Source organism: Brienomyrus brachyistius, chromosome 4 (assembly GCF_023856365.1).
Source record: "Brienomyrus brachyistius isolate T26 chromosome 4, BBRACH_0.4, whole genome shotgun sequence".
In the NCBI taxonomy this organism is placed as follows: Eukaryota; Metazoa; Chordata; class Actinopteri; order Osteoglossiformes; family Mormyridae; genus Brienomyrus; species Brienomyrus brachyistius.
Genome location: NC_064536.1, coordinates 10248929 through 10276913, shown reverse-complemented (window position 1 = coordinate 10276913; position 27985 = coordinate 10248929). Strand labels below are relative to the sequence as shown.

The 27985-nt window shown below is 45.7% G+C and overlaps 1 protein-coding gene and 1 long non-coding RNA gene across 2 annotated transcripts in view; both read right to left on the bottom strand.

Moving 5' to 3' along the window:
- Positions 1-27748, bottom strand: part of LOC125740252 (tripartite motif-containing protein 16-like) — a 129803-nt gene extending 102055 nt beyond the window's left edge. Inside the window, exons 1-6 of the mRNA XM_049011165.1 lie at positions 27043-27748; positions 15042-15137; positions 14241-14474; positions 13910-14069; positions 13308-13367; positions 3410-4018 (exon numbers count right to left, since the gene is read on the bottom strand). Coding sequence (XP_048867122.1) covers positions 3483-4018; positions 13308-13367; positions 13910-14069; positions 14241-14474; positions 15042-15137; positions 27043-27633 — 1677 coding nt within the window. The 5' untranslated portion in view covers positions 27634-27748 and the 3' untranslated portion in view covers positions 3410-3482. The remainder of the gene's footprint in view (positions 1-3409; positions 4019-13307; positions 13368-13909; positions 14070-14240; positions 14475-15041; positions 15138-27042) is intronic.
- Positions 6789-10005, bottom strand: LOC125740253 (uncharacterized). Its single transcript, XR_007397483.1, has 2 exons — positions 9779-10005; positions 6789-9742 (listed from the first exon to the last, which is right to left on the bottom strand). It is a non-coding gene; the product is annotated as an uncharacterized LOC125740253 (long non-coding RNA).
- Positions 27749-27985: the final 237 nt, after the last annotated feature.

Here is a 27985-nt window from a genome sequence, read left to right as displayed (position 1 = left end):
GTGTCCCTATACGCTAAATTAAACAGGTGGGTTTTTAGTCTAGACTTTATTATTGAGAGTGAGCCTGAAACCCGCACATCTGGTGGAAGACCATTCCACAGCTGAGGAGCTCTGTAGGAGAAAGCTCTGCAGCCTGCCGTGCCGTGCAGTAGACAATCGGACTTCAATGGCAGACCTAGGGAAACGTACTCGAATGCGGAACAAAATACACAGAACTAATCGGAAATTACACGAAACGACTGGTAAATGCGGGGATTTCACACGAGGTTAACGAGGGGGCGTGGCACACAGGAGGATTGGACGAGCAGGGCATGACAATAACAGTCTAGGATTTTTGAATCAGCCTGTTTTACTACCTTCTTTTGCATGCGTGGGATTCATTTTTGAAAAGGACAACAACAGTGTTTGAGATTCCCAATATGTCAGTTCTATGCACTGAACCCTCCTTATTCAACTATGCCGAGGTTAAGTCATACTTTCATTGTATAGCACCTTTGTGGCAAATTGCCTATCAAACATTGCAAGCACACTTTGATTTGTCCTTCATATGAGTGACAACATGTTTGGAAATTACATAACAAACCAGCTTCCTTCTTTTCTGCTTTTCCAGCCAAAACCACAGCAGCGTAATGACTCTGGAGATGAAGTGAGCTACAACTCTTTAGCAATCTAACTCAAATAGGTGAGTTAACTGCACTGCCCTCTAGCTGTCAGGCACACGATCGCACTGATGAATTAGTATCATTGTATTTAAAACTTGTGAATGCTACTGTCCATAAATGCTGGTGAAAATCAACTTTACAGTGAATGAGCCAGAAAATCCTCAGATACACACAGAGTCAGGTTCCGATATTATATGTAATCATACTGTAACCTGTGTAGCATCAGCTTTTGTCCTCTGTCTTTCTTTTCCTGGCTTTTTGGGTGATTTCATTCCTTTAATCTTCTATTAGGACAAAATTGTCTCTGACATCTTCTTGAGACTGACTTAGATGATGCTGCCTGTTTTAGGTCTCAAAGAAACAGAAAAATATTTAGATAATGTTCAATTTATGTATAAAATTAACAACGAAGGGAAAATGGACTTTCACGAGACACCATGGTTTAAACAGTGATGTAAGTGTGTTACTTTATTTGTATTTCTGTGTCCTTTAGGTGACCTTTAACTCCCTGTCTCTTCATAGGAGTCGTCACTGAAAAGAGGAAAATACAGAGAGATCATGATTCACCAAGAAGGAGCCTCACCTTATGTATTTTTTTGATGTCGTCATATTCCAAAGTTGATTATACATGTACTGGGCACAGTTATGGACCCCTGCATGTCACTCCCCCAACATGCTGACCTTGTGTTTAAAATGGCCCAACAGCTCCTACACCTTCCACACAGGCTTATGAGTTTTAATTTTGGTCATTTATTGGTTCTGTCCTCACCATTAATCTGACATGCTGGTAAATCTCTCTTATTGTTAAACTCAAATCAAACGTTTCTCAGGTTGTTAATCAGGCCAGATAACAGAAGCAGCTCAGCTTTCACTGCCTGAGTTGTTCTCCCTTGATCAGTCTCTAGGAAAGACACCCTTATGATACAGGACTCACTGCACGACCCAGTTTTATGTGTGAAAAACGGCAACAAAACCATGTGCAGGTTTGGCAGGAAATATCAGGCGAAACATCAACACAAGCAGATGCCTTACATATTAAATGGATGGGAGCAGAAAGAGCTGTGGGCATAAACGGACTCAGACCCGGGATGGTTGGATTGTCAGGGGTGATTTATTAACAAAGAGCACAAACAGGAGAGAACAGAACAGAAAAGGAGAATGAAACACTGATGCAGAGCCGAAGCCGGCGTGGTGGCTGCCACAGGATCGATTCCTCCCCCCTTAGCCGGGGACCCACCTTATACACCCACCCCCAGGGGAACAAGTGCACCACGTCTAAATTAGACAGGGGGGAGAGAAACAAACACGCCGCCAGCAGAGGCAGCAGCACAGAATGTGGAGCTTGTCACAAGAGGGAGTAAGAATCCACCTTCCCATTGTGTTCAGGGGTATATCTGTATTACTGCAGTGCCACTGTGAGTGTATTGTGGGTTATATTGTGGCTGAGAATCTTATTCCTAAACTGTGTGGAATAAAAAAGGACTATATATATATATATATATATATATATATATATACAGTACTGTGCAAAAGTCTTAGGCAGTCACATAAACTTAAAATGATATCCATGTTTAAACGTATGTTATTATGTCTGTGTTATTATTTGCCCTTAACCATTTCAAAATCTCTCCTAAAGTCATCCCAGTATTGGCAGTATTTTCAATATACTCATGTATTTTTGACATGACCACTAGCTCACCTCATATAGCTAATCAATACCTCAGTGACTTTTCAAAACTAGTTTCATTAATTGAGCTGGTGGTGAAATTGAACAAATACATGAAATGGCCGAGGTGAACCTGAGGAGAGGTTTAGGAACCATATTGGTGTTCATCTAGCCATCCAACAAGATATCAGTAACTTTTTTGAAAACATAAGAAATTCCTTTTAGTTTTTTTGTTTTACTCATAATTTGCATATGTTCTAATATAAAATTTTGTTTTTCATACTGAGAAAATATACATTTACTACCCAGATAAATAGCTTTAAACATTTCCTATGACTGCCTAAGACTTTTGCACAGTACTGTATATATCTCAGGATTCCTAATGAAACAGGATTTATGTGTTTTTTCTGATAATTGGTAATCACCTACACTACTTCACTGATGATCAGGTGCCTTTCTGTTGTTGTTGTACTAACGTGATTTATTAAGATTTTATGTTATTTTTGTTTACTTAGTTAATATATGATTAATTTGATTATATTATTATCTTTACTAAGTTACCTCAGGACCGCTGTAGGTTTTGAGTTAATAAACTGTCTGCCGTCTGCCGCCCCCTGCTGGCCAAAGCGTCGCCGCTGCGATATCAGGCTGCTGCGCTCAGTGAGCAGAGAGCGCGGATTAAGTCTGTTACTCAGTTACGTTCTGGGCAGCGCGGAACCGGGACATTAATGGGATAGAATAGGAAGCCTTTATTGTCAGTGTACAGGTAGCAAATACAATATATAGACAGAAATATAAAATATACATATAGAGGGGAGGGGAAAAGCTCCCCCCACTCATCAGGCTTAGATTTCATTACATTTTATTTTATTCAGAATCAGAATGAACTCTATTGGTACAACTGCATGTACTATGAATTTAATTTGGCAGTTTAGGTGCATTTACAGACAACATAGAACATAAGTCAGAGAAAAACAGTAATTTTGCATGTTTGTTCAGCTTACAGAACCCAATTATTAACATACGTCACACTTCAGACAGAATAAAAAGGGTTATACTGGTTATAAAGCAGAGATTTTACCTTTTTGCCGCGGAGAAGCAGCGACATGTGACACTCTGATACGGTAAAAATGATTCCTCCAGCACACAGTGAGCTATCCCAGCATGCACAGCCACACGGAGGAGTTTGGATAATAAACCCAAAACCCTGGATAGAGGGGTTCAGTGAATGAGGAGGTGAAGCTGTACAGGAGGGTCAGTCCATTAGAGGAGACTCTGTAGAAGGACAGAGTACCAGCCGCCCGGTCCAGATACACTCCTACTCTGCGGGAGCCTGAGGGCTTTATGGGTATGAGAGTCTGGTTATTATTGTGTCGGACAGAGTAACTGTCAGGAGAGCTGAACAGACTCCATGACTTTTCATTGGCTCCAAGCAGACAGTCAGCACTCCCTCCTTTCCTCCCGATTCCTTTATAAGTCACTCCTATCCAGGCTCCATCTCCACTCCACTCAGCCTCCCAGTAACAGCGACCAGTCAGACTCTCTCTGCACAGAACTTGGTACCAGCAGTCAAATCTCTCTGGATGATCAGGATATGGCTGCTCTGCCCCCCATGTCACATTCCTGTTCCCCCCTGACAGAGACAGTTCTCTGTTTGCTGTGTTGGGGTCCAGCGTCAGCTGGCAGGAGTCTGTAGGCAAGAGGAAGAGCGATTAATCCCATGACGAAGCCCAGCATCTCCATCATTATCACTGTCACACCTCACACACTCACTAACACAGAACTCGCTCCAATACACACATTTTATTCCCAATATACTCATGTAGCCGCCCGAGTCTGCGGCGCTCCGGCTGCCCCCTGCGCTGTGAGACACGCCGGGCGGAGAGACTCGCTGGGGACCGAACTGCACTTTAGCCGGCGCTCTATTATTCTGTACGATGCATAAAATATAAAAAGTCAAATATGTGAATTACCTCAGGAAATGTTGGACGCCCGCGCGACGCCGGCGGGAAGACGCGCCAAAATGATGCGCGTGTTAAAGTAATAGGCTTAATTACAGGTAAATAAAATTACAAACAGCATTCATCAAACATATTAACCATAAAATTACACAACAAAGATTACCACTAAAAGTGAGTTTGTTTTTAGGTCATAATATGAATTTCTTTTAATCCACTTTGGACACACACCTCTCTCCAGCAGCGCGCAGACGCGACGCTCCCAACGCGGACGCATCTAGGCTGGTTCTCCGCAAAGCGCATCACTCGCGTATTACACCGCGTATGCGTACATGGAAACGTTCATATTTCTCTGGTCAAGCTGTGTACTTTGCACATGCGCACGTGTCCTATTTAAGTATTATTAGTAAATTATTACTCTGATATTCCCTGCACACGTACTACAGCCGCGAGGTCTGTGTATGTTTCCCTACGTTTTACAAATTCAGAGCGGCAGTTCACGGGGCTGCCAACTTTGATCAACTGGCTGGCGTGAGATTGTCATTTCGGGGCAAGTCTGCACACATATGCATACGCATTTATATGAATGTAACAGTTTTGTTAACTTGAAAATTGGCTGTAGGGTTTGCAAACTACCTCAATCCTCATCAAAATCATCTATGTTGGCGTTTGAAGACAGATCTGGAGTGCGGCAGGCGGTCGCCCGCGGAGGAGTAAAATGCATCATAAAAGTTCAGACACACACGTCCGCCTGTACGCGCGCGGAGAGGTACCAGTCTGGCCGCCACGTGTTTTCTGTGTAGATTCCGGCTGAGTCTGCGCGCCTACATGAAGATTACAAGACGCATGCGCGATGTGCAGTACCACCAGAAATTGGGGTGGCAGTAAGGTCACGTTTTGTCACGGAACATTGTCTTTACATGCGGTACAGATAGTATTAAAGTAGCATCTGATTGACGAACATCGACTGACATCAATGACAGACAAGGCAAACAGGTAAGACCAGGACTTAAATGAGACAAGACCAAGCAAAGTAAATGGACAAAGCTGGAGACGATCAGGGAAGCACACATGGGTAATCAGGGGGCGTGGCACACACGAGGACAATAATGACAATAATGACAATAATGTTGTATATATTATATATAATATCTCAGGGTATATTTAATATATAATCTCTGGCTTTCCCCCCTGGCCTCCTCCAGGTTGGACATGCCCTGAAAACCTCCCCAGGGCGCCGTCCAAGAGGTATCCTAGAACCATCAACTGACTCCTTTCAATTCGGAGAAGCAGAGGTTCTACTCTGAGCCCGGATGTCTGAGCTCCTCACCCTCTCTAAGGCTGAGCCCAAACACCCTGCTGAGGAAACTCATTTCTGCTGCTTGTATTCGCAATCTCATTTATTCGGTCATCACCCAGAGCTCATGACCATAGGTGAGGGTAGGAACGTAGATCAACCGGTAAATTAAAAGCTTCACTTTCCAGCTCAGTTCCCTCTTTTTCCAAATTGCTGCACTGTGATCAAGACTCCGAGATCAAAGTCAAATTGAACTTTATTATCATCTGCACCATATATAAGTATAGAGAGAGATGAAATGGCGAAGCTCAGGGCCCACAGTGTAAACATAAACTTAGTCCAATACAGAAAACAAGACAAGACAATGTGCAAAGGACTTACAGGACAGTGCAACTGAGGAAGAGGAGTAGATGTGCAATATTGGGTAATGTGCACTATTGGGTAATGCGCAATATTGTTAGAACTATATTAAATATATGATGTTTTTTCTGTAGTCAGTTAGACCTGAATTCACCATCATGTACACTGTAACAGCCTGAGTTCACAGTGCAAAACAGTGTATGATCATAGTAGTAACAGCAGTAAAACGTCTAATATTTCTAACTACCGAAAATAGGAATAGAAGCAGAATGATGGAGCAGACAGAGAATAATGGGGATTCTTATTATTGCCCCCATGTCAGAGTGACAAAGTGTTAAGTGCAGTGCAGCGCTTATGGGTCGGTCTGTGGCCTTTAGTTGTGGGGTAAGGGGGGGTTCAGACAGTGATGAGGCAGAGTGAGGGATCCTGGGGGTCAGCCTGGTGTTGAGGAGCCTCACAGCCTGGGGGTAAAAACTGCCACGCAGCCTGGCAGACCCGGCTCTGATGCTGCAGTATCTTCTCTCAGGTGGCTGGAGTGTGGAATGACCATGTGAGGGATGTGATGGGTTCTGCACAATGCTGCAGGCCTTGCGGACACTGCGTTTGCAAAATGCCGCTTGTAGGGAAGGGAGAGGCATCCCATAATGTTCTCTGCTGTCTTCACTACTCTCTGCAGGCACTTGTGGTCAGATTTGTTGCAGCTGCCATACCAGATGGTGATGCAGTTAGTCAGAACACTGCCGATGCTGCCTCTATAGAACATGGTGAGGATGGGAGGGGAAGGTTTGCTTATTTCAGCGCCTCAGGACGTTTAGTCTTTGCTGGGTTTTCTTGAATAAGGATGCGGTGTTTTTTTGTCCATGTAAGTTCCTAAGTTATGTCCACACCGAGGAACTTGGTTCTCCTTACAATCTCCACAGCAGTACCGTTGATGCTGAGTGGGGTGTGGGCAGGTCATGTCCTTCTGAAGTCCACAATCATCTCCTTTGCCTTGTCAACGTTGACAGATAGATTGTTGTCTCTGCACCTTGTGGACAGACTTTCCACCTCTTCTCTGTATGCTGATTCATCTTCTCTGTTTATCAGTCCCACCACAGTTGTATCATCCACAAACTTGATGATGACAGTGTTGGACGTGTTGCAGCCCATACATACTGACTGGGGCGTCTCTGTCAGGAAATCCAAGATCCAGCCGCAGAGAGTGGTGTTCAAGCTTAACCCCCTCAGTTTTTGAGGGACGTATTGAAAGTAGAGCTGAAGTCTATGAATAACATCCTGACATATGTGACTCTCTTACCCAGATGTATCAAGGAAAGGTGACGGGCAGAGGCTACGGTGTCCTCAGTAGACCTGTTGGACCAGTATGCAGATCGGAGAGGGTCTAGAGAGGTGGGAAGATTGGTCTTTATATATTACTGCCATGACCAGCTTTTCCAAGCACTTCATGATGATTGACATGAGTGCTACAGGGCAGTAGTCATTCAGGCTAGTCACTGATGGCTTCTACAGCACTGGGATGATGGTGGTTAATTTGAAGCATGCTGGGACAGACCACTGGCTTAAAGAGGTGCATTCTGTGAGGACACCAGCCAGGTGGTCAGTGGTCAGCATTCTCTCAGCACTCAGCCAAGTATGTTGTCAGGTCCTGCAGCTTTGCGTAGATTGACTCTGGATAGAAGACTTCTCAGATCAGCTGTGGACAGACAGAGTAGCTCCTCACTGGGGGGGCGGGGGGGGGGGGGGGTGGTGTTGGCTCCTTATTCTGTACAAAAAAGTTTTGTAGCTCATCTGGATGGGAGACATCACCGCCACTGATGTGTGAGTTTGGCTCGTAGATCGTGATTGGCTGAATGCCGTGCCATATACGGCGTATGTCTTTGGTACATTTAAAGTGTTCACTGATCCTCTGTCCATGTGCCTGATTGGCTATCCTCATAGCTCGGGACAGGTTGTCTCTGGGCGTCTTGAGGGCAGCCTTGTCTTTAGATCTGAAAGCTGCATTTCTGATTCTTAGCTGTGTGAGCACTTCCCTCGTCATCCAGGGCCTTTGGTTGGCTGTCGTTGTCATCGATCACAGAGTTTATATACTCCTCCAGGTTGATTGGCATCACCATTTATAGCAGCCTCCTTAAAAATGTCCCAGTCAGTAGATCCAAAGCAGCCTTGGAGAGCTGAGACGGCACCAGCTGGCCACACTCTTACTGACTGGTTTGTTGTGCTTCAGCAGGGATTTATACACAGGAACCATGAACACAGTGACATGGTCTGAGTAGCCGAGGTGGGGGTGGAAGGGCCTTGTAGGCCTCACAAACGTTTGTGTAAACATTGTCCAGACAGATTCTCCCTCTAGCTGGGATGTTCATATATTGGAAGAATTTGGGGAAAATTGGCTTCATATTTGCCTGATTGAAATCTCCAGCAATGATGAAAAAAGACACTGGATTAGACTGTCTGTTCCCAGCGATTTATTATTTTTTAAGCAATTTATTGCTGCAGACATCTCAGTTAAACCAACTGGGACGTCACAAAGTTCACGATCCACATCAGTTATTCCTGTGATGTTTGAGAAGAAATCGAAAATCTTCGATCAAGACTCCTGACATACAAATTATTGAAGAACTCAGTTGAGAAGTTGGCTATCTTGATGTCATCTGCGACATTTCCATAAATCCTCGCCCGCATAATGCTGTTGTTCCTGGCTTGCTGTCTTTCTAGCCTAAAGAAATAGGCTCACCTTGTTCAAGCCATGTAAGAACTTGTAAGAGTTCTGCTCACCTTGTTCAAGCCATTTTTTCCACAATCTAACAAAGGCTCCTTCTGCCTTATGTCTATATATAATCAACCAATTTATTCTGTAAGTCACGTCCTACATTATTTTCTGTATCAGTCAGGCGACTGACTGGTTTGCAGGTTAAAGCAGTTAATCTCATTTATAATTTTCTTTTCTTCATCTCTTCCGATTCGCACCAAGTCACTACTAAACCTTCTGACAAATTTTGCTACATCATGTTACTATTACAATACTTTTTTCTGTATTGGGTCTGTTCCAGTGTAAGTCAGTTAATTATTCTATATTTAAAATAGCTAATTTATTTCTCAAGATTGAACTGTTTAATATCCCGTTTGAAGATATTTTATATCCAGTAGACGATGACAAAGATTGCATGTTCTCCCCATGTCGTTGTGGGGTTTCCTCTGGGTACTCCGGTTTCCCCCCACAGTCCAAAAACATGTTGAGGCTAATTGGACTTGCTAAATTGCCCGTAGGAATGCATGTGAGAGTGCATGGTGTGTGAGTGTGCCCTGCGGTGGGCTGGCCCCCCATCCTGGGTTGTTACCAGCCTCGTGCCCATTGCTTCCGGGATAGGCTCCGGACCCCCCGCAACCCAGTAGGATAAGCGGTTTGGAAAATGGATGGATGGATGGATGGATGGATGGATGGATGGATAGACGATGACAATATGGATATATGGATGTCAATGGCTCGGTGGTCAGAAAATGGTGAAGGTATAATGTTTGTTTAAATATTTCCTAATTCATTAGAAAGAAGCCAAAAATCAGTTTGTGACTGATTTGAAAAGGTCCTATTGTTTTATCTCTTGTTTAATCTCTTCCATCATTTTTTTCTTTTTTCAGAACCTGTCATCATGACTATGTATAGTTATTGCTGTCACTGGATGATTAAATAAAACCAGACAGTAGTAAAACTGCATGTAGTTCACACTACATGGTAAACAAAACAAGTCGGTTTGCAGCTCTAACCAAAGCGTGTTCTTCAGAGCACCATCTTGACTCCCTCCTCCTTCTACATTTAATGCCACAACCTCATACTAACAAGTGAGACTGGAAACGAAGGAACCGACCAAGATGGTTTTCTCGCACTGCCCCCTGGTGGACATGACCTTCAATCCTCCAGATAGATGTAAACTACGCACGCAGGTGTAGTCGTGTCATGTGAAGTCATGGCCCTAAAGCACAGACTTAGGAGATGTTCAGTGTCACAACCAGTTTGGGGAAGACTGCAGGTGCCGTCTTAGGACAATATTAATGAAGCAAACGTGAAGGAAGCCCCCCCCCCCCCCCCCCCCGGACCTCACTGCCCATAGATACCGTAGCTCACACAGGATAAGGATGCAGATAACAGGTCTTGACGAGCTCTTACTGTGTGATACCAAAAGTTCCTGCTACCCAAACAAAGCGAGGGCAGTTTCCCAGCTTTCAGCATTACAGTGCATGATGACATCTAGGACAGACTGGGCCCTTACACCCCCCCCCCCGCTTACTTGGTTTGGATCCCCTGCTGTAGCTACAGCCCACACTAGGCAGTGAGGAGTAGCCCCAGTGTCAGCCATTCCTGCTCTGACTGACTTCAGGGGGAACAAAGTGCATCAAAGCCCACAGCTACTCTCTCTCATCTGACTCCAGTTGTGTGTCACCTACACACTGGGTCAGACAATGTGTTTAATACATTAAACTGATCTTTACTGAATATCAGGTCTGTGGCTGGAAACTCATTATTAATGACTGATTTTAATATCAAGATAAACCTTGATTTTTATGCGTTAAACTGAAATGGGGTCAAATGAAAACTATGCAGCAGCCCTGATCAAACCAGCTACTCCTACTTGCCCTTTATCAGTGAAACTAGATCACTGATCAAGAGACTAGGAAAGGAGGTGGAGCAGCTGCCTTATTTAATTGGTTTGAATTATTTTTACAAGTCAGGCACTACTTTCTGTCAGAAGGGTAATTGTGAATCTGAATGAACAGAAATTACATGTGGAGTTCCTCAGGGGTCTGTTATTGGCAGTGGGCAGTGATGGCTTAATGGTTGTTGGCTTGAATCCCCGACCAGCAAGGCACCGCTGAGGGACCCTAAGCAAAGCACTGCTCTCTGGGCGCTGAATTAGCTGCCCCTTGTTATGTCACGATGTCACATATGGGTTAAATGCAGAGGACACATTTCGGTGTTGTGCACTGTGTGCTGTGGTGTGTCAACACTGATCACCAATTAGAATTATAATCCTCACTGAGCCTCTTTGTTCAACATCTACATGCTTCCATTTGCTCAGATTACGGAACACTATAAAATCTCTGGAACACTTAAGGCCATGTTGTTAGTAATTAAAAAAAACTCACAACAAATAATAATCCATTGTAATGCGTTATAATCATGGCTTTAAATATTTATCAAAAGGCATAACACATTATAAGCATGCTTATTATGCATAATGAATGATTTCTGAAGCTCTCATCTTTAATGCACTATAAATACCTTCATAATGCATTATAATGACCGGTATAAGCATTAAGGATGCTTTGTATTGCATTATAAAGGTATCTATAGTGCCTTATAGATGAGTGTGTCATAAAGCATTCATAAAGCGTTATAATCATGGATATAATGTGTTATTGTCACGGGCGGTGGGTACGCGGGTAATGCGCACGGACAGGCGAGCGAGCAGGAAGCAGGCAGGCAGAATAAGGGGTAAACGGGGTTTAGTCAAAGGACTTCGGACGGGAAACATCAGACACCAACTAACATCAATGACAGACGAAGGACTCAGGCAAGACATCGACTCAAATAGACAGGATTGATCAAAACAACAAGACACAGCTGGGTACAATTGGGGAAGCACACGTTGATAATCGGGGGGCGTGGCACACACGAGGATCGTACGAGCCGGGCGTGACAGTTACAGTATGCTTTTTATAAATATTTATAGCTGTGTTTAGAATGCCTAATGAGTGCAGTATAATTAAGCAATGACATATGAGAAGATACTCCGATATGTCATGGCTGTGATTCGGTCAAAGTCACAAGGCTGTAGGCCACCACAAAAAAATAAATAAATTTTATAACGTCAGTGCAAGTGGGAGGGGCCATCGCATCCAAACCGTCCGCATTGCTGGATAATTCAGTCAATAACCAATATAGTTTTGTCTAATATTTCTGGTGCCAGCAGTAAAACAACTATCCAGCTTATTATCGTAACTTTGCATTGTAAATGAAAACCAGGTCTAACATATAAAATATTGTGTGAGATCATGAGGCAGATTGCAAAGTTCAGTTACTGGCATCTTCAATTGTGCGATCATTAAAAGGACAGTTGGCAGCTTATAAAAACTTATTCTGGAACAGAAAAGAACAAATCCCACAAAACGGAATACATATGAACCTTTACTCTCACTGTCACCTATGTTCATTTTTTAAACTGGTGGAGACGCAGGCAGGTTCTGAAAAGGCATCAAGTGACAACCAGCCCAGCACCGGCTCCATGTTGGTGGAAATGAGGCATCAGTACAGTGTTCCCAGGTCCTGCCCAAGTTCTGCTTAAAATCCGCCCAACAGAAGCTGAAACCAGCCCAATAAGAGAGAGAGAGAAGGATTTCTCTCTAAACCAGATACGGAAAAGCTTGTTCATGTGCTTATTTCCAGCAGGCTAGACTATTGAAATGGTGTCTTTGCAGATCTTGGTAATAAATCAGTCAGACAGCTGCAGCTCATCCAGGATGCTGCCACCAGAGTCCTCACTAACACCAAGGAAGTGGAGCATATCACACAGGTCCTTAGTCACTGCACTGGTTTCCAGGGCATCACAGGATTGGTTTTTAAATATTATTACTTGTCTACAAGGCACTAAATGGCACAAATTTTCTTGAACCTTGTGAAGCATCCAGACCCCTGAAAGTTTACTCAGTGTCCCAGAATGAAGACCAAGCAGGCTGAAGCAGCTTTTAGTCTCTATGCTCCCTGTCTGTGGAACAAGCTTCCTGAAGACCTGAGGTCTGCTAACACTGTCAGCTCATTATAATCAGGGCTTAAAACGTTACTGTTTTCTGCAGCTTTTCAATAAATTAAATCAGCAGGAGTTTAGTCATACGCTGCCTCTACAATGTCACTTCTTTTTAGTTAACTGTTTATTTGTTTTTTGGGCTTTTAGACTTTTTTATTTTTAAATTGTTTTTTAAATTGACAATGAATGTGTTTGTAAGTCCCACACCAAAGTTCCGAAGTACCGAGAAAGTACCCCAGCTGCAATGGTGCTTTTGGTACTGGAACTTCTGGTACTGGTACTCGACTGGAAGTCAATGGAATAGGAAAAGAACCAAAAGTACCGTACCTGGTGCAGTGGAAAAGCACCCTGAATAAACTTGCCTTACTTAGCAATTGGATTCAAAGTCCACTGAGATAAAAAGCTCATGTAAATGTGAAAGACCAGGAGGCAGCAGGAGAGAGAAAGAGAAGCTCCACTAGCAGAAGAAAATGAAACACAGTAAAACACAATAAAACACAATAAAACACAATAAAACACACTCCACCTCATACAGGGAGAGAGAAGCGTGTGTGTGAACAGACTCACAGTGTAAGAATTCTGCTCTGGTCCTGGGCACTAATACCGGTAGGACGGTGTCTTTGGTAACTAGAAGGAGACAGAGAGAAACAGGGATGTGAGTAAAAGGAATTTACTTGTGGGAGATGGACTTCACTCACTGTGGAGATAACAGCAGTAGGGTATTATCATTATGAGGGACAATAACAGGCATTTTAACAAACTGCAAATCATGGTAAGTTACACATAATACAGATTTTTGGTTTCTATGATGTAGAAGAAACATGTCTTATGTGATTTTGCAGCCTGTAGAATGTGAAGCTCTTTCACCAGTTATCACAAAGATTTAAACTTATTGAAAACAAACTGACTTGGTCACACAAATGTGAGACTGACTGTACTGCATACTCTCTCTGCATGGTCTACATCAGAGGGGGGGCCAATCTTACCCGCAAAGTGCCAGTGTGTGCAAAGGTCTTTGGGGTAACCTTTAGGTCATCTGTTCAACCCCAGGTGTGAGACCCTTCAGCCAATCAGTCCTCTAATTAGTAGCCAGCAAAAGCAGCCCTTTCTGGGTAAGATTGGCCAGCCCTGGTCTATATTAACATGAACAGACTAGAAAATGTATTAACCTGGGTGATGGATCTCTGCCATTTTCATTCTGCAAACATTCTCCAGTTGATCTTTCAGTTCAGAAACCGCCTTCCTCAAATTCCCAAAATCAGATCTTGGACTGACAGAGATTCTGGGTCCAAATCCAGCTTCAGGAGTGACAGGAAGAGCCTGGCGCCTCTACAGACACACAGTCTGATTAAACAGCTTCATCAACACAAATGTGTATTGCAATCTAATTAACAGAACCTTTAACACCTGACAAATGACAGACTAGTTGAAATACAAATGACAATATGCGTCCATTTGAATACTCTGGTTTCCTTATTGCCAAAGTAGCTGTTCTGTTACCTGGAGGAAATGGATGTGATCCTCTGTGTGTGAAAGCTGCTCCAGCTCAGAGTGTCTCCTCTTCAGTTCATCGATCTCCTGCTTCAGTCTGTCCATGTCTCCTTCAGCCTTACTCACTGCAGCCTTCTCCTGATCTCTGATCAGCTTTGTCACCTCAGAACGTCTTCTCTCAATGGAGCGGATCATCTCAGTGAAGATCCTCTCGCTCTCCTCCACTGCTGAGTGTGCTGAGCTCTGTTGGTGACACAGGGAGCAGAGGACAATAAATTGGCCCCTTTTGAGACTCCAGAGAGCCCCATTGTACTATAGAGATGTGAGCTGACACGAGGTATAAAAACAGCACAGGGCTGGGGTTTGGAGCATCACCATGCTGGATGCCTCAGGTACTGAAACCCAGCCAGCACTGATTGGAAATGATCACTCATTACGCTCATACACTGTCAGCTGCTGGGATTTGGCAGAGACTGGTGGCTGTATGGGGCAGGTTGGTTGTCACTATTAGGTCTCAGTTTAATAGATGACTTTTTCTGTGTTTATTTGCATTACGCTGGTTTGTGAAAAGTTGCATTTTTCTCAAATGGGCCTTTAATGGTATTTTTTAAAATAAATAAGCTACTACTGCTGCAACACTTGGTTAAAGTCTGTAATCTAGCAACTTTATCCCACTGACCCAGAATAACCCACAGCAGCATTAATTTGATTAATCGGTGCAAGTCTGTAAATCTGCAATCTGTTGACTCTGAAAGAAGATTCAATATGATCACAAGCCAGCTCTTATCTTCTCCTCAGGTTCATACTCACTGTGAATGAGGCCACAGCCTCTCTCAGCTCCTGCAGCTCCTTCTCTCTCATCTGAATTCTCTGCTGAAATTCCCTCTGTGTTTCACCCATTTGTTTCTACAGATAGGAAACAAGACGACAAAACAAGTTTGTTTCATTAGCTGAGATCACATTCATTAATCATCCTGTCCAGGGTGGACCCCAGCCTTGGGCCCTATGCTGCCTGGGAAAGGCTCCAGGCACTCCCCCTGACCCTGACCTGGATTACCGGTTAGGAGACGGATGGATGGATGGATGCATGGATGATAGATGGATGGATGGATGGATGGATGGATGGATGGATATTCGTAAATGATTTATTGACTGTAGGTAGGATACAATGGACATAGACCCTTTAAGTCCTGTTTCCACCTGGTATTAACATGCGTCCTGGGTGATCCAATCACAAGTGGACAGCGCTAATTACCCAGGACGCATTGAAGATGCATTGAGATCCGATCACTCAGCCCACATTGGGAGGTGGTCTGGGCCGCATATGGCCACATTCTTATAGCAATGTGAAGGCGAATGTGTCCTGGGCTGCACTGCAGGACCGGCTATTCAACTGACGTCCTATTTGATTGATGTCAGATCGCATGTCAGTTGAGAATGGGCCACTGTGTAGTAAACTGCACTGTGAACAACAAGAATGCATCTTTTCTCCTGCGATACTGAAACCTCTGAATCTGCTGGGAAGTTGGTTTAATTCGTATGGGAACTGTGTCAAAGTGGTCATTGATGTGCATCATTGATGTTCCATACAAATTCAGAAAGGAAAATGTGTAAAATGTGTAAAATTGGATTTATTAAAGATGCTTCAGAATTTGTGCAGATCATATATTTAATGTGCATGTTGGGGCGCAGCCTGGTGCAGGCAGGGTAACAAGGTGACGATGCACTTAAAAGTTCCAAGACAAAGGGAATTAAGGAGACTGAACCAAACTGGAAAGACACACAATAAAGGAACAATAAGGGGTCAAAATTCACCAGGGAAAAAGTAGCTAAGAAAATGACACGTAGACTAACAGAGGGAATGGGGCAGCTAGTGATGTTAAGCTTGACACCATCCATCTATCCATTTTCCAAACCACTTATCCTACTGGGTCGCAGGGGGTCCGGAGCCTATCCTGGAAGCAATGGGCACGAGGCAGGGAACAACCCTGGATGGGGGGCCAGCCCATCGCAGGGCACACTCACACACCATTCACTCTCACATGCACACCTACAGGCAATTTAGCAAGTCCAATTAGCCTCAGCATGTTTTTGGACTGTGGGGGGAATCAGGAGTATCCGGAGGAAACCCCACGACGACGTGGGGAGAACATGCAAACTCCGCACACATGTGACCCCGGCAGAGACTCGAACCCAGGTCCCTGCACCACCATGCCACCCCAGCTTGACTACAAACAAAACGATTCACTACATTCTGAAGCACAGCTTGAAGGTTTCCTCCATTCCACCCTGAACACGTGACCATGGTCATCTGAAGCTTCTTTCTGCACTCAACCATGTGACTTTGGAAACTGAAAATGTGGCACAATCCTCATTACCGGTTTCAAACCTGTTGTACAGCACATGTTTCGCAGTACACACACACTGCAGCATAAGTTTTAATCATCATAATAATTTAATAATAATTCATTTAGAATAATTTATTATTATTAATAATAATAATAATAATAATAATCCCATCCATCCATCCATCCATTTTCCAAACCGCTTATCCTACTGGGTCGCGGGGGGTCCGGAGCCTATCCCGGAAGCAATGGGCACGAGGCAGGGAACAACCCTGGATGGGGGGCCAGCCCATCGCAGGGCACACTCACACACCAGGCACTCACACACGCACACCTACGGGCAATTTAGCAACTCCAATTAGCCTCAGCATGTTTTTGGACTGTGGGGGGAAACCGGAGTACCCGGAGGAAACCCCACGACGACATGGGGAGAACATGCAAACTCCACACACATGTGACCCAGGTGGAGACTCGAACCCGGGTCCCAGAGGTGCGAGGCAACAGTGCTAACCACTGCACCACCATGCCGCCCCAATAATAATAATAATAATAATTATTATTATTATTATTGTTATTATTTGTCATTATTGTGTCCAAGGTCAAGTTTATTTGTATGAATACATAATATCAGATTTGGGTGAGGGTATGACCCAGTAATCTGTATAATATATCCCATATAGAGACCAAGAAACAAATGATTGATGAGGCTTTGGTCAATATGACTGTGAAGGATTCACAACCCTTCACCATAGTGGATGATGCTGGATTTAGGGAGGTTGTGGGGATCCTGGATCCAACCTACATTCTCCCATCCAGGCAAACATGAAAGGGTTTGGTGACAGAAACATTTAAGATAGAAAAAGAGAAAGCAAAGGAAGAGGTGAAAAAGGCCAAAGCAGTAAGACTAACATCTGACATGTGGACATTCATACATATGGAAGCTTATTTAGCAGTCAAATGCCATTTTATAAATGATAAGACTGAGCTGTCGATCGTATTATTGGGAGCAGGAAAATTCCCAGAGTCTCATTCTGCAGAAAACATGGCTGCAGTCGAGGCAGCCTGATGGAGGAGTGGGGAATACAAAATAAAGTCCGATGGCTCACACTGTACAAAATGTGATTGTCTGTGTCAGACACACAACCTGCATTGCAGGTTTCTGTAGCCAATCTAATGCACTGAGACGAAGCTTCATTATTTATGTCAAAGCTGCTCCACGCGTTATTAATATTAGTGAAATGTGCCGGTAAAAATTTACAATAATGTAAAATTAAAGCATGTAGGTAAGAATGTGTGTTCAGTAGCCTAGAAAATGGATGTGTGAATAGAAACATATAATAACAGTGTCATTGTTTATATAGTCTTATATTGGGATGTCCAGAGGCTTGAATTCCTGGTTAAAAATTCAGTCCCACTCCAGCCATGACTACTTTTACTTCTCTTGTTCCAAGTCAGACATATAATTCAGCATATCAGACAAAACAATGAACCTCTTTGTTAATATTTTTGTGGCGAGTGGTGGTGAGAGAAATACTGCCAAATAGTACCAAACAATGGTACCAATAGCCACACGTTAGTCCGACTACGCCACCCCAGGTATTACACCCAGAGAAAGTTAAATCGCCCTATCCCCGGGCAAAGGCACACTGGTCCGTTCACCAGAAACAGCGGAGAGACGTTGTTCCAAACACACACACACTTTTATTACACAATAAAACCATAAAAAGAGTAATCAGTCGATCCCAGCACCGTAAGCTTGGAGCACCGCCGCGTACCAGCAGCCACTTCCTGCCGATCTAAGGCTAGGCGCCGGGACCTAGAACAGCCAGAGTCGGGCGGGCACGCGCGAAGAGGGAAAAACAAAATGTAACCACAAACCAAGCAAAATCACGCAAAACCCAAAGAAAACACTGCAGTCTAAAAGAAACAAATAAAATACAAAACCATTACATTAATACACAATAAAAAATCCCATTTAAAACAGAACAAATGTATCAACAAAACAAACATAATACAATCAAAACAAAACACAAACCCTTAGGAAGCGGGGGACCAGTCAGACTCTCCAACCCCCGCTCGCACTCATATGGGCACGCACACCCCCCTTCCCCCAGCTATGGACCCGCTTGCGACTCACCCTGCTATAGGCTAGACAGAGTATGGACAAACCGGAAGCGCAAAGCGCGAAACGGTGCAAATGTCACTAGGCAGCAGCAATAAGGCAAAATAAAGCTGAGTCGCCGCTAGGCAGAGCAGGGCGCAGTCGCCGCTAGGCAGAGCAGGGCGCCGTCGCCGCTAGGCAGAGCAGGGCGCCGTCGCCGCTAGGCAGAGCAGCAGTAGTTCCACGCGAGATGAAGCAGCTGTCAACCCCACGCCACAACACACGGGACCCTGTAATAAAAGGGTAAGGACTCAAAACCCAGCCATATTAGCCCCAACGTCAACCGTTCTACTGCAGCTTGTAATATTCACCGTACCGGGCTGAACACACCAAGGTAAGATGTCCACGGACGAACAGGAGATCCGGCAATTAAGGTGACCGCCAACAAGGAGCCTAGAACATTAGTGCCAGGGTAACCCTTATAGTCTGAGCGCCCTCTCTGATTGGCCACTCCCCTCCAGAACTTAATTAGGCACACACCTCGTTTCCTTCTCCTGCTACAGTCTACCCCCCAGCTCTTTATCGTCGCCCCGACGATAACACAAGCCAACAAAAGAACCCACTACATCCAGGGCCTAAACAAAGCAATCATGGCATTAGATGCAGTATCTGCAGAGCGCACAGCCCCGTGTACCTCCCCCAAAGACCTAGGCAAGTGATGGAGATTAGAATGAAGGCCAGCAGTAGATCGTACTGTCCGCCGAAGGGCCACCCCACCAAGATCTACATTACCAACTAGTGGGTCCACTGAGGAAGCGGATGGTTGCCTGGTTAGGGTCGAGTCCACTGGACAAGCGTGAACAGGCTCCACCTCACCCGGTATCCGAGTCACCTGTGGAGTAGCTACCGATCCCAAAGCTGGAACTGACGAGATCACAGTTGGACTGTGATCTTCCAGCCCTAAACCCAACAGATCACCGGCCACTGAATCCTCCTCCTCTGACTGTGGCGAGTCCATTGGTGGTGGAAAACCAACCACCACACCCGTAGGAAGGTCCCTTCCAACCACTGCCTTCAGTAGATTGCGATGAACTCGCCTTACCTTAGACTGACCATGCAGGGGGGCCACAGTATACACGGAGCCGCCAGAATCAGGTACCTGTAAGATTTTGTACATTACCGAACCCCACAAATCCTGAATTTTATGCCGACCCTTGGCACTGGTCTCCCGCAACAGCACGCACTGACCCTCAGCCAGAGGAACATCCCGGACATGCTGATCGTAATTCCTTTTCCGACGGGCTGCAGCCACCCTTAACCGTTCTCTCGCACCGTCAACCGCAACCTGTAATCGTGCCTGATGTTCCTTGACCCACTCATGAACACATCCCCTACCGGGATCCTGAACTCTACCAAGCAGAAAATCCACTGGGAGCCGAGGCTCCTGGCCAAACATCAAGAAAAAGGGGGACTCACCGGTGGCCTGATGGGGAGTTGTATTATAGCAGTACACTAACTGCGGCAAACAGGAATGCCAGTCCCGCTTGCGAGACACCGGCAGCGCCCGAAGTAAATTATGAAGCGTCCTATTGAACCTTTCACACTGTCCATTCCCCGCCGGGTGGTATGGGGTAGTGCGAGAACGTTCAATGCCATAAAGATCACAAAGCTGGCGGATCAACAAGCTCTCAAAATTTCGGCCTTGGTCGGAATGAATCCGAGCTGGAACCCCAAACTTGTAAAACCATTCCGAAACCAAAACCTGCGCTACGGTCGAGGCACGTTGATCTCGAGTGGGAATGGCCAGGGTGTACTTACTAAAGATGTCTGTCATCACCAAAACATTTTCTAGGCCATTACAAGCAGGCTCCAATACGGTATAATCTATTGCCAAGATTTCGTTAGGCTTTGATGCCAAAAGATGCCCCATGTAGCTATGAGCCACCGGCTGATTGTCCTTCGCAACTTGGCATCTCTCACACATCTGACACCAACCAGCCACCTCTGAAGACATACTGGGCCAGTAACACCGTGAACGCAAAAGCCCCAAGGTCCGCTCCACCCCCTGGTGGCCATGCTCCTGATGGAGCTGTGTCAAGACCTCCTCCTTCAATGCAGCTGGTAGCAGCAGCTGAAATTCAACCTCTCCCCCGTCAGGGTGAAAGATCTGCCGATACAAAATTCCGTCCTTCTCCACCAACCGACCCCATTGCCGCAACACCACCAATACAGGCTGGGAAAGCTGTTTCCGCTCCTCAAAATTGGGGCGCTGCTTCCGCCTCCAAAACACCAAGACCTCCTTCAAAATGGGGTCAGCTTGCTGAAGAGCACGGATGTCAGCCAGAGAATGCCCTGGCAAGACTGTAATTGCCGCTTGAGTCCCTGGAACCTGATGGGACTGCAAAGCGTGCCGTAAGGGCCCAGGGAGTAAAGTGCCAGGGACCATACCTTCCATTCCCTGGGCACTGGATGGATGCTGACGTGACAAAGCATCTGCATTTTTATTACTCTTCCCTGACCGATACTTGATCTCGAAGTCAAAAACCGCAAGCTGAGCAGCCCAACGTTGCTCCGTTGCTCCAAGTTTTGCAGTGGACAAATGACTCAATGGGTTGTTATCGGTGTAGACAACACACTTCTGCCCCAATAGGTACTCCCGAAACTTTTCGGTCATAGCCCATTTCAATGCCAAAAACTCCAGTTTCATAGAACTGTAGTTTTGCATGTTACGCTCAGTCGGCCTCAACCCTCGACTGGCAAAAGCTATAGGTCTGACCCTATTGTCCTGTTCCTGTGAAAGTACTGCTCCCAGGCCGCCATAACTGGCGTCAACCTCCAGAATAAATGGCTGTGAAAAATCTGCATAAGCAAGCACCGGCGCGGTAGTGAGCTTGGTCTTAAGAGCTTCAAAGCTATCCCGACATTCTGCAGTCCAGCTCTCAATCAGACCCTGTCCTCCCTTCCCCTTGGTCTTTGAGCCACTAAGCTCTCCAACCAGCCTATGTAGGGGGGCAGCCAACTTGGCAAAACCCTCTACAAAACGCCTATAGTAACTAGCAAAACCCAGGAAAGAGCGCAGCCCTGATACAGTACTGGGAAGCGGCCACCTAGCCACTACTTCTACCTTGGCTGGATCCGTAGAGACCCCCTCCTTAGAGATCACATGGCCAAGGTAGCGTACCTCAGACTGAAGGAAAGCACATTTGCTCAGTTTGACCTTGAGACCCTCCTGCTGGAGGCGGTTCAACACTACCTCCAACCTCTCCAGATGCTGCTCTACGGTGGAGGAAAACACCACGATATCGTCCAGATATAGCAATAAAGACTGGCCCTGTTGGTCACCAAACATCCTCTGCATCAACCGCTGAAACGTGCTCGGAGCATTACATAAACCAAACGGCATACGATTGAATTCAAATAGCCCAAAGGGCGTACAGAATGCCGTCTTTGGACGATCCTGCTCTGCCACCATTACTTGATTATAGCCACTAGCCAGATCTAGAGTAGAAAACCAGCGGGCCCCAGTAAGGGCATCAAGAGACTCCTCAATCCGAGGCAGGGGAAAAGCATCCTTTCTGGTCTTACTATTCAACTGCCTATAGTCTACGCACAAGCGCAAACTGCCATCCTTTTTCCGGACCAGAACAATAGGGGAAGCATAGGGACTACTGCTTTCCGTAATCACCTGAGCTTCCAAAAGCTGATTAATATGCCCTTTCACCAGCTCGTACTCTGAAGGTGGTATGCGCCTATAGCGCTGCCTAACTGGGGCCTCATCCAGTAGTGGAATCTCATGCATAATCAGATCTGTACAACCCAAATCCCCCTCGTCAACTGAAAACACTGACGCGAATTTTCTTAGCAGGGTTTTTACTAGGATCTGTGTCTCAACCGGGAGCGAGGACAGGTCCAGAGCCTCCACTGGATCCATAGTGGCTGTGGTCGCAGACTGAAATGCCATAGTGGGTACCCCCGGAGGCACCTCCGTGACTCCAGCAGGGAGGCTCACCACGCTAACTGCACCTAAGGTACCTAAAAAGGTACGAGGGTAGAGAAGCACATCAGTAGCCCCTACATTGATGACAGAAATGTACACTGTGCCCCGCAGCACCTGAACCAATGCCGGGGAAGCAAGAAGCCCAGCAGGCAAACCAGCCTCTGGAGGTTCAAACATTACAGTGCTACCAGAAAGCTGCTCCGAGCATGTTGCGGCCACCAACTTCATGGTCCCACCTGGAACGCGACAGGCCCTCCCACCCCGGACCTTGGCCCTACCAGAAACCGGAGGAGCCAACGCCTGAGCATGACACTAACATAACGCCTGCACCACTGGTTCAGGGACCTGAAACGAGCCAGGTTGTTCAAACAATGACGCACCATGCTGGGAAAACAACTCTCGATAACACCTCCTAATCACATTCATACCCAGTATACCTGGAAATTGAGATGGTAAACTACCAGGGGGATCCCTGACCACAAGTATCCCACAGCCCAGCATCCACTTTCCACACAGGTTAACATCTAGCTCCAGATAACCAATATATGGAATAGCTAGTCCATTGGCAGCTCGAAGCTCCAACCAACGGCAATCCTGTAGTCGCTCATGACCCAAAGGCACAAAATATTGCTGAAAGAAGCTCTGAGTGATAGTAGACACCATTGATCCAGTGTCAACCAAACAGGGCACCCTTACGCCACCCATGTCTACTTCCAAGTGGGGGCAGGATGACATTAACCGGGAGGCATTCCCCAAATTACTTGAGCCAGAAACAATCCCCACAGAACTTTGGCCCCCCAGTTCAGTGGGCACTAGTTTTCCGACGGCTGCACCGGATGGGGCTGACTATTGGGCTGTGAGAATATCCTCTGCCGGGGCAAGTTACCAGAGCGAATGCGCAAACCATCACACTCCCTAGCGAAGTGACCGGGCTGCTGACAACGCCGACATATTACTGGATCCTTCTGGGGTGCACGATCACGCTGACTGGAATTCTGCAACCGAGCCACACTCTGGGTGAGGTGAGACAACTGCTTCTGCTGACACATCAGTAACGCTCTCACTTCCTCCATTGCAGTCAAATGGGATGAATTACCAGCACCCCGGGGACCACCATGAACCCCATACTGAACACCAAGCACTGCTGGCACGGAACTACGCCGTCCGCGTGCAGCACGGGGCAAACCCTCACGCTCCCACCTGATAGCCTCCCCTCGGACATCCAACAATGTAGCCATAGGCTGCCGGCGCAGTAATTGTTTCAATTCACGGCGCAAAGCACCATCTAGTACGTGTTCAATAAATTGATCCCGCAGCAACAAATCTGCATTCTCCATATCGGCCGGTGCACGCTGTTTTACAGCCTCCATAAGGCCCATTAAAGCCAAGGAAAACTCCTGAAGAGACTCCCCGTCCTCTTGCCTTCTAGCAAAGAAAGCTTGCTGTAAAGACACATAGGATTCAGTACACCCATACAGTTCCTTTAGAACTGCTATTATCTTTACTGGGTCTGTTCTGTCCTGAGGACGGTACTTTATCTCCTCCTTTGCCTCGCCCTCCAAATGGTCAAACAAGAAGAATGCCTGATCTGCCCTGGACAAATGACGTGCCCTCATACTGGCCTCCACTTCCTCCAGCCACTCCATTAACCCTATTCCTGTTCTCCCTCTAAAAATGGGGCATTTCCTATCCCTAGGGACGAGAACCAAACGTTCGACTACAGGGGTACCCCTACTGGGTACAGTAAAGTGACTGGGGTTAACACTAGCACTAGGCCCTGGGGCAACAGAAACCGGCTCCTGGCGCAGCCTATCATTCTCAGCTTGCAGTTGTAAAACAAGCTCCCTCAATTCCTGTAACTCCTCCGCCATACCTATAATTTAACCAAGGCTGGGCTAATCCAGTATGATGGTAGCACTCAAATTATTACAGCTGCGCGAACCCGTATCTTGGGCAAACCTTCACCAAGCCACCCAAAAGGATCCACAAGGAACAAACTGCTGCTCTGCCTCTCCAAACTGACAATACCCTAAAAAACCAAAAATTACAGAAACTCAATTAAAAGGAACACACGTCTCCGCTGAAAGATGTCATCCTGCCGACTACGCCAAGATGTGGCGAGTGGTGGTGAGAGAAATACTGCCAAATAGTACCAAACAATGGTACCAATAGCCACACGTTAGTCCGACTACGCCACCCCAGGTATTACACCCAGAGAAAGTTAAATCGCCCTATCCCCGGGCAAAGGCACACTGGTCCGTTCACCAGAAACAGCGGAGAGACGTTGTTCCAAACACACACACACTTTTATTACACAATAAAACCATAAAAAGAGTAATCAGTCGATCCCAGCACCGTAAGCTTGGAGCACCGCCGCGTACCAGCAGCCACTTCCTGCCGATCTAAGGCTAGGCGCCGGGACCTAGAACAGCCAGAGTCGGGCGGGCACGCGCGAAGAGGGAAAAACAAAATGTAACCACAAACCAAGCAAAATCACGCAAAACCCAAAGAAAACACTGCAGTCTAAAAGAAACAAATAAAATACAAAACCATTACATTAATACACAATAAAAAATCCCATTTAAAACAGAACAAATGTATCAACAAAACAAACATAATACAATCAAAACAAAACACAAACCCTTAGGAAGCGGGGGACCAGTCAGACTCTCCAACCCCCGCTCGCACTCATATGGGCACGCACACCCCCCTGCCCCCAGCTATGGACCCGCTTGCGACTCACCCTGCTATAGGCTAGACAGAGTATGGACAAACCGGAAGCGCAAAGCGCGAAACGGTGCAAATGTCACTAGGCAGCAGCAATAAGGCAAAATAAAGCTGAGTCGCCGCTAGGCAGAGCAGGGCGCAGTCGCCGCTAGGCAGAGCAGGGCGCCGTCGCCGCTAGGCAGAGCAGGGCGCCGTCGCCGCTAGGCAGAGCAGGGCGCCGTCGCCGCTAGGCAGAGCAGGGCGCAGTCGCCGCTAGGCAGAGCAGGGCGCAGTCGCCGCTAGGCAGAGCAGCAGTAGTTCCACGCGAGATGAAGCAGCTGTCAACCCCACGCCACAACACACGGGACCCTGTAATAAAAGGGTAAGGACTCAAAACCCAGCCATATTAGCCCCAACGTCAACCGTTCTACTGCAGCTTGTAATATTCACCGTACCGGGCTGAACACACCAAGGTAAGATGTCCGCGGACGAACAGGAGATCCGGCAATTAAGGTGACCGCCAACAAGGAGCCTAGAACATTAGTGCCAGGGTAACCCTTATAGTCTGAGCGCCCTCTCTGATTGGCCACTCCCCTCCAGAACTTAATTAGGCACACACCTCGTTTCCTTCTCCTGCTACAGTCTCATAAATTTTGAGCTTCACTGGTTATCATTAAAAGCCAAAATATTATCCTATGGCAACCAACACAATGCATTAAAGGCTGAACCCTTTACCCTTGAATAGAAAAGTATTAATCAACGTATATCTTAGTACTGAAAGACCTTTTTTAACATGTACATTTGTACTGTGTTGATGTAGGTTAGGTAAGGTAAGGTAAGGTACGGAGGTAAGGAGCACACACTGAGTACAGTGCCTTACTGCACCCACCACATGACGAACCACCTCAGGGATGAGAACCTGAGTGCAGCCGTACAGTGGGTGACACCTCAGCACCACACCAGTCCCAATGGAACAGTGTGAGTTTTATCCGGTGGCTGCAGTGCAAATCCTGCAAAACACTTCTTGATGCAGTATAAAAATGCATGTGGATAGTGTGAAAATATTATTTTATAATTAAGATTGTCTAATGAAAATCGCAACATTATTACAAAATTTAAATCAATACGTAAATTGTACAATTACAAAATGATACATAGAAGACAAGTGTTATTATGAAAAATACCTTTTCTGAAATTATTTTAAAATAAAATGATACATTATTGAAATATTTTATTTAATTTTTGGTATACCTATTTATTTTATTTTGAGTATCATGGTGTTCCATACAAACATCTTAAAGGCCTTAAAGGGCACGGCCATCTTGAATTGTGAGGTCAGGGTTGTGTAGATTCCTCTGACTTCAGTGGCCTGTACTACTGTGGCCCTAGTGAGTTCTACCACAGTTTAAATGTACTTCATATTCGTTCACTTACATTTTTCCCAGATTACCTTAAATCCGACAAGCTAGTAACCCCACTAGTAAGACCGGACAAGCAGGTCATGGCAACTTTACCGAACCAGACTTGTTCTGAGTGTTTCATAGCAATTACACTAACATGTGTTAAGACAAAATTCATTTATTTAAAAAAAACTTTTAGATAATAACAATAATTGATACTTTCACTGATCCCTTTGGGGAAATTCTTTTAAATTAGCCTGACCTGTATCTCCGCCCTTCCTGTAGCAGCTGAGACTGTATCATGGCCTCTGTGTTCATCCATCGTACAGAGATAACAGACACACTGCTGGTCGGTACGGCAGTAGACCTCCAGGGGTTTGTCATGGTGGGAACAGACCTTGTCCTTTAGATGGCCGATGGCATCAATGAGCTTGTGCTGTTTTGCTTGGTGGAGTTTATTGTGAAGCTGCAGGTCAGTTTCACAGTAGGAGGCCAGACACACAAGGCAGGACTTGACAGCTTTGTGTTTTCTCCCAGTACAGACGTCACACTCCACATCTCCAGGTCCAGCATACTGGTCAGTGGGAGTAGCTGCTTGTAGTCCAGTCTTCTTCAGTTTCTCCACCATTTCAGCCAGTATCGTGTTTCTTTTCAGAGCAGGTCTGGGTGTGAAGGTCTGTCTGCACTGGGGGCAGCTGTAAACTCCAGCATGATCCTCCTGATCCCAGCAGCTCTTTATGCAGCTCATACAGTAACTGTGTCCACAGTTGATAGCCACTGGATCCTTCAGTAGATCCAGACAGATTGGGCAGCTGAACTCGTTTACATCCACTGCAACTCTGGCTTCTGCCATTTTACCACGAACACTGATAGGATTCAGTTTCGTTTTCTCTCACAGTCGTCTGTGTGTGACAGTGGGAGGAACTTCCTGCTTCTCAGGCTGCAGCAGGTGTGGTTTTGGACTGAGGCCAGACTGAGAAGAGCAGACTGGGCAAATACTGGATCTGCAGTTTATGAACAAAATAGTACATTATACAAACTGTACCCAAAGCGAACATTTATTTATCTTTTATGAGAATAATAGTTACTGACATTGTTTTTCTGTAAACAAACTATAATCCTACTCTTTGATTTTGTACAGTAGATAGAAATTAGATATGAAGGTATAAGAGAGCAGATCTACTGAGAATAAATTTCTGTGTCTG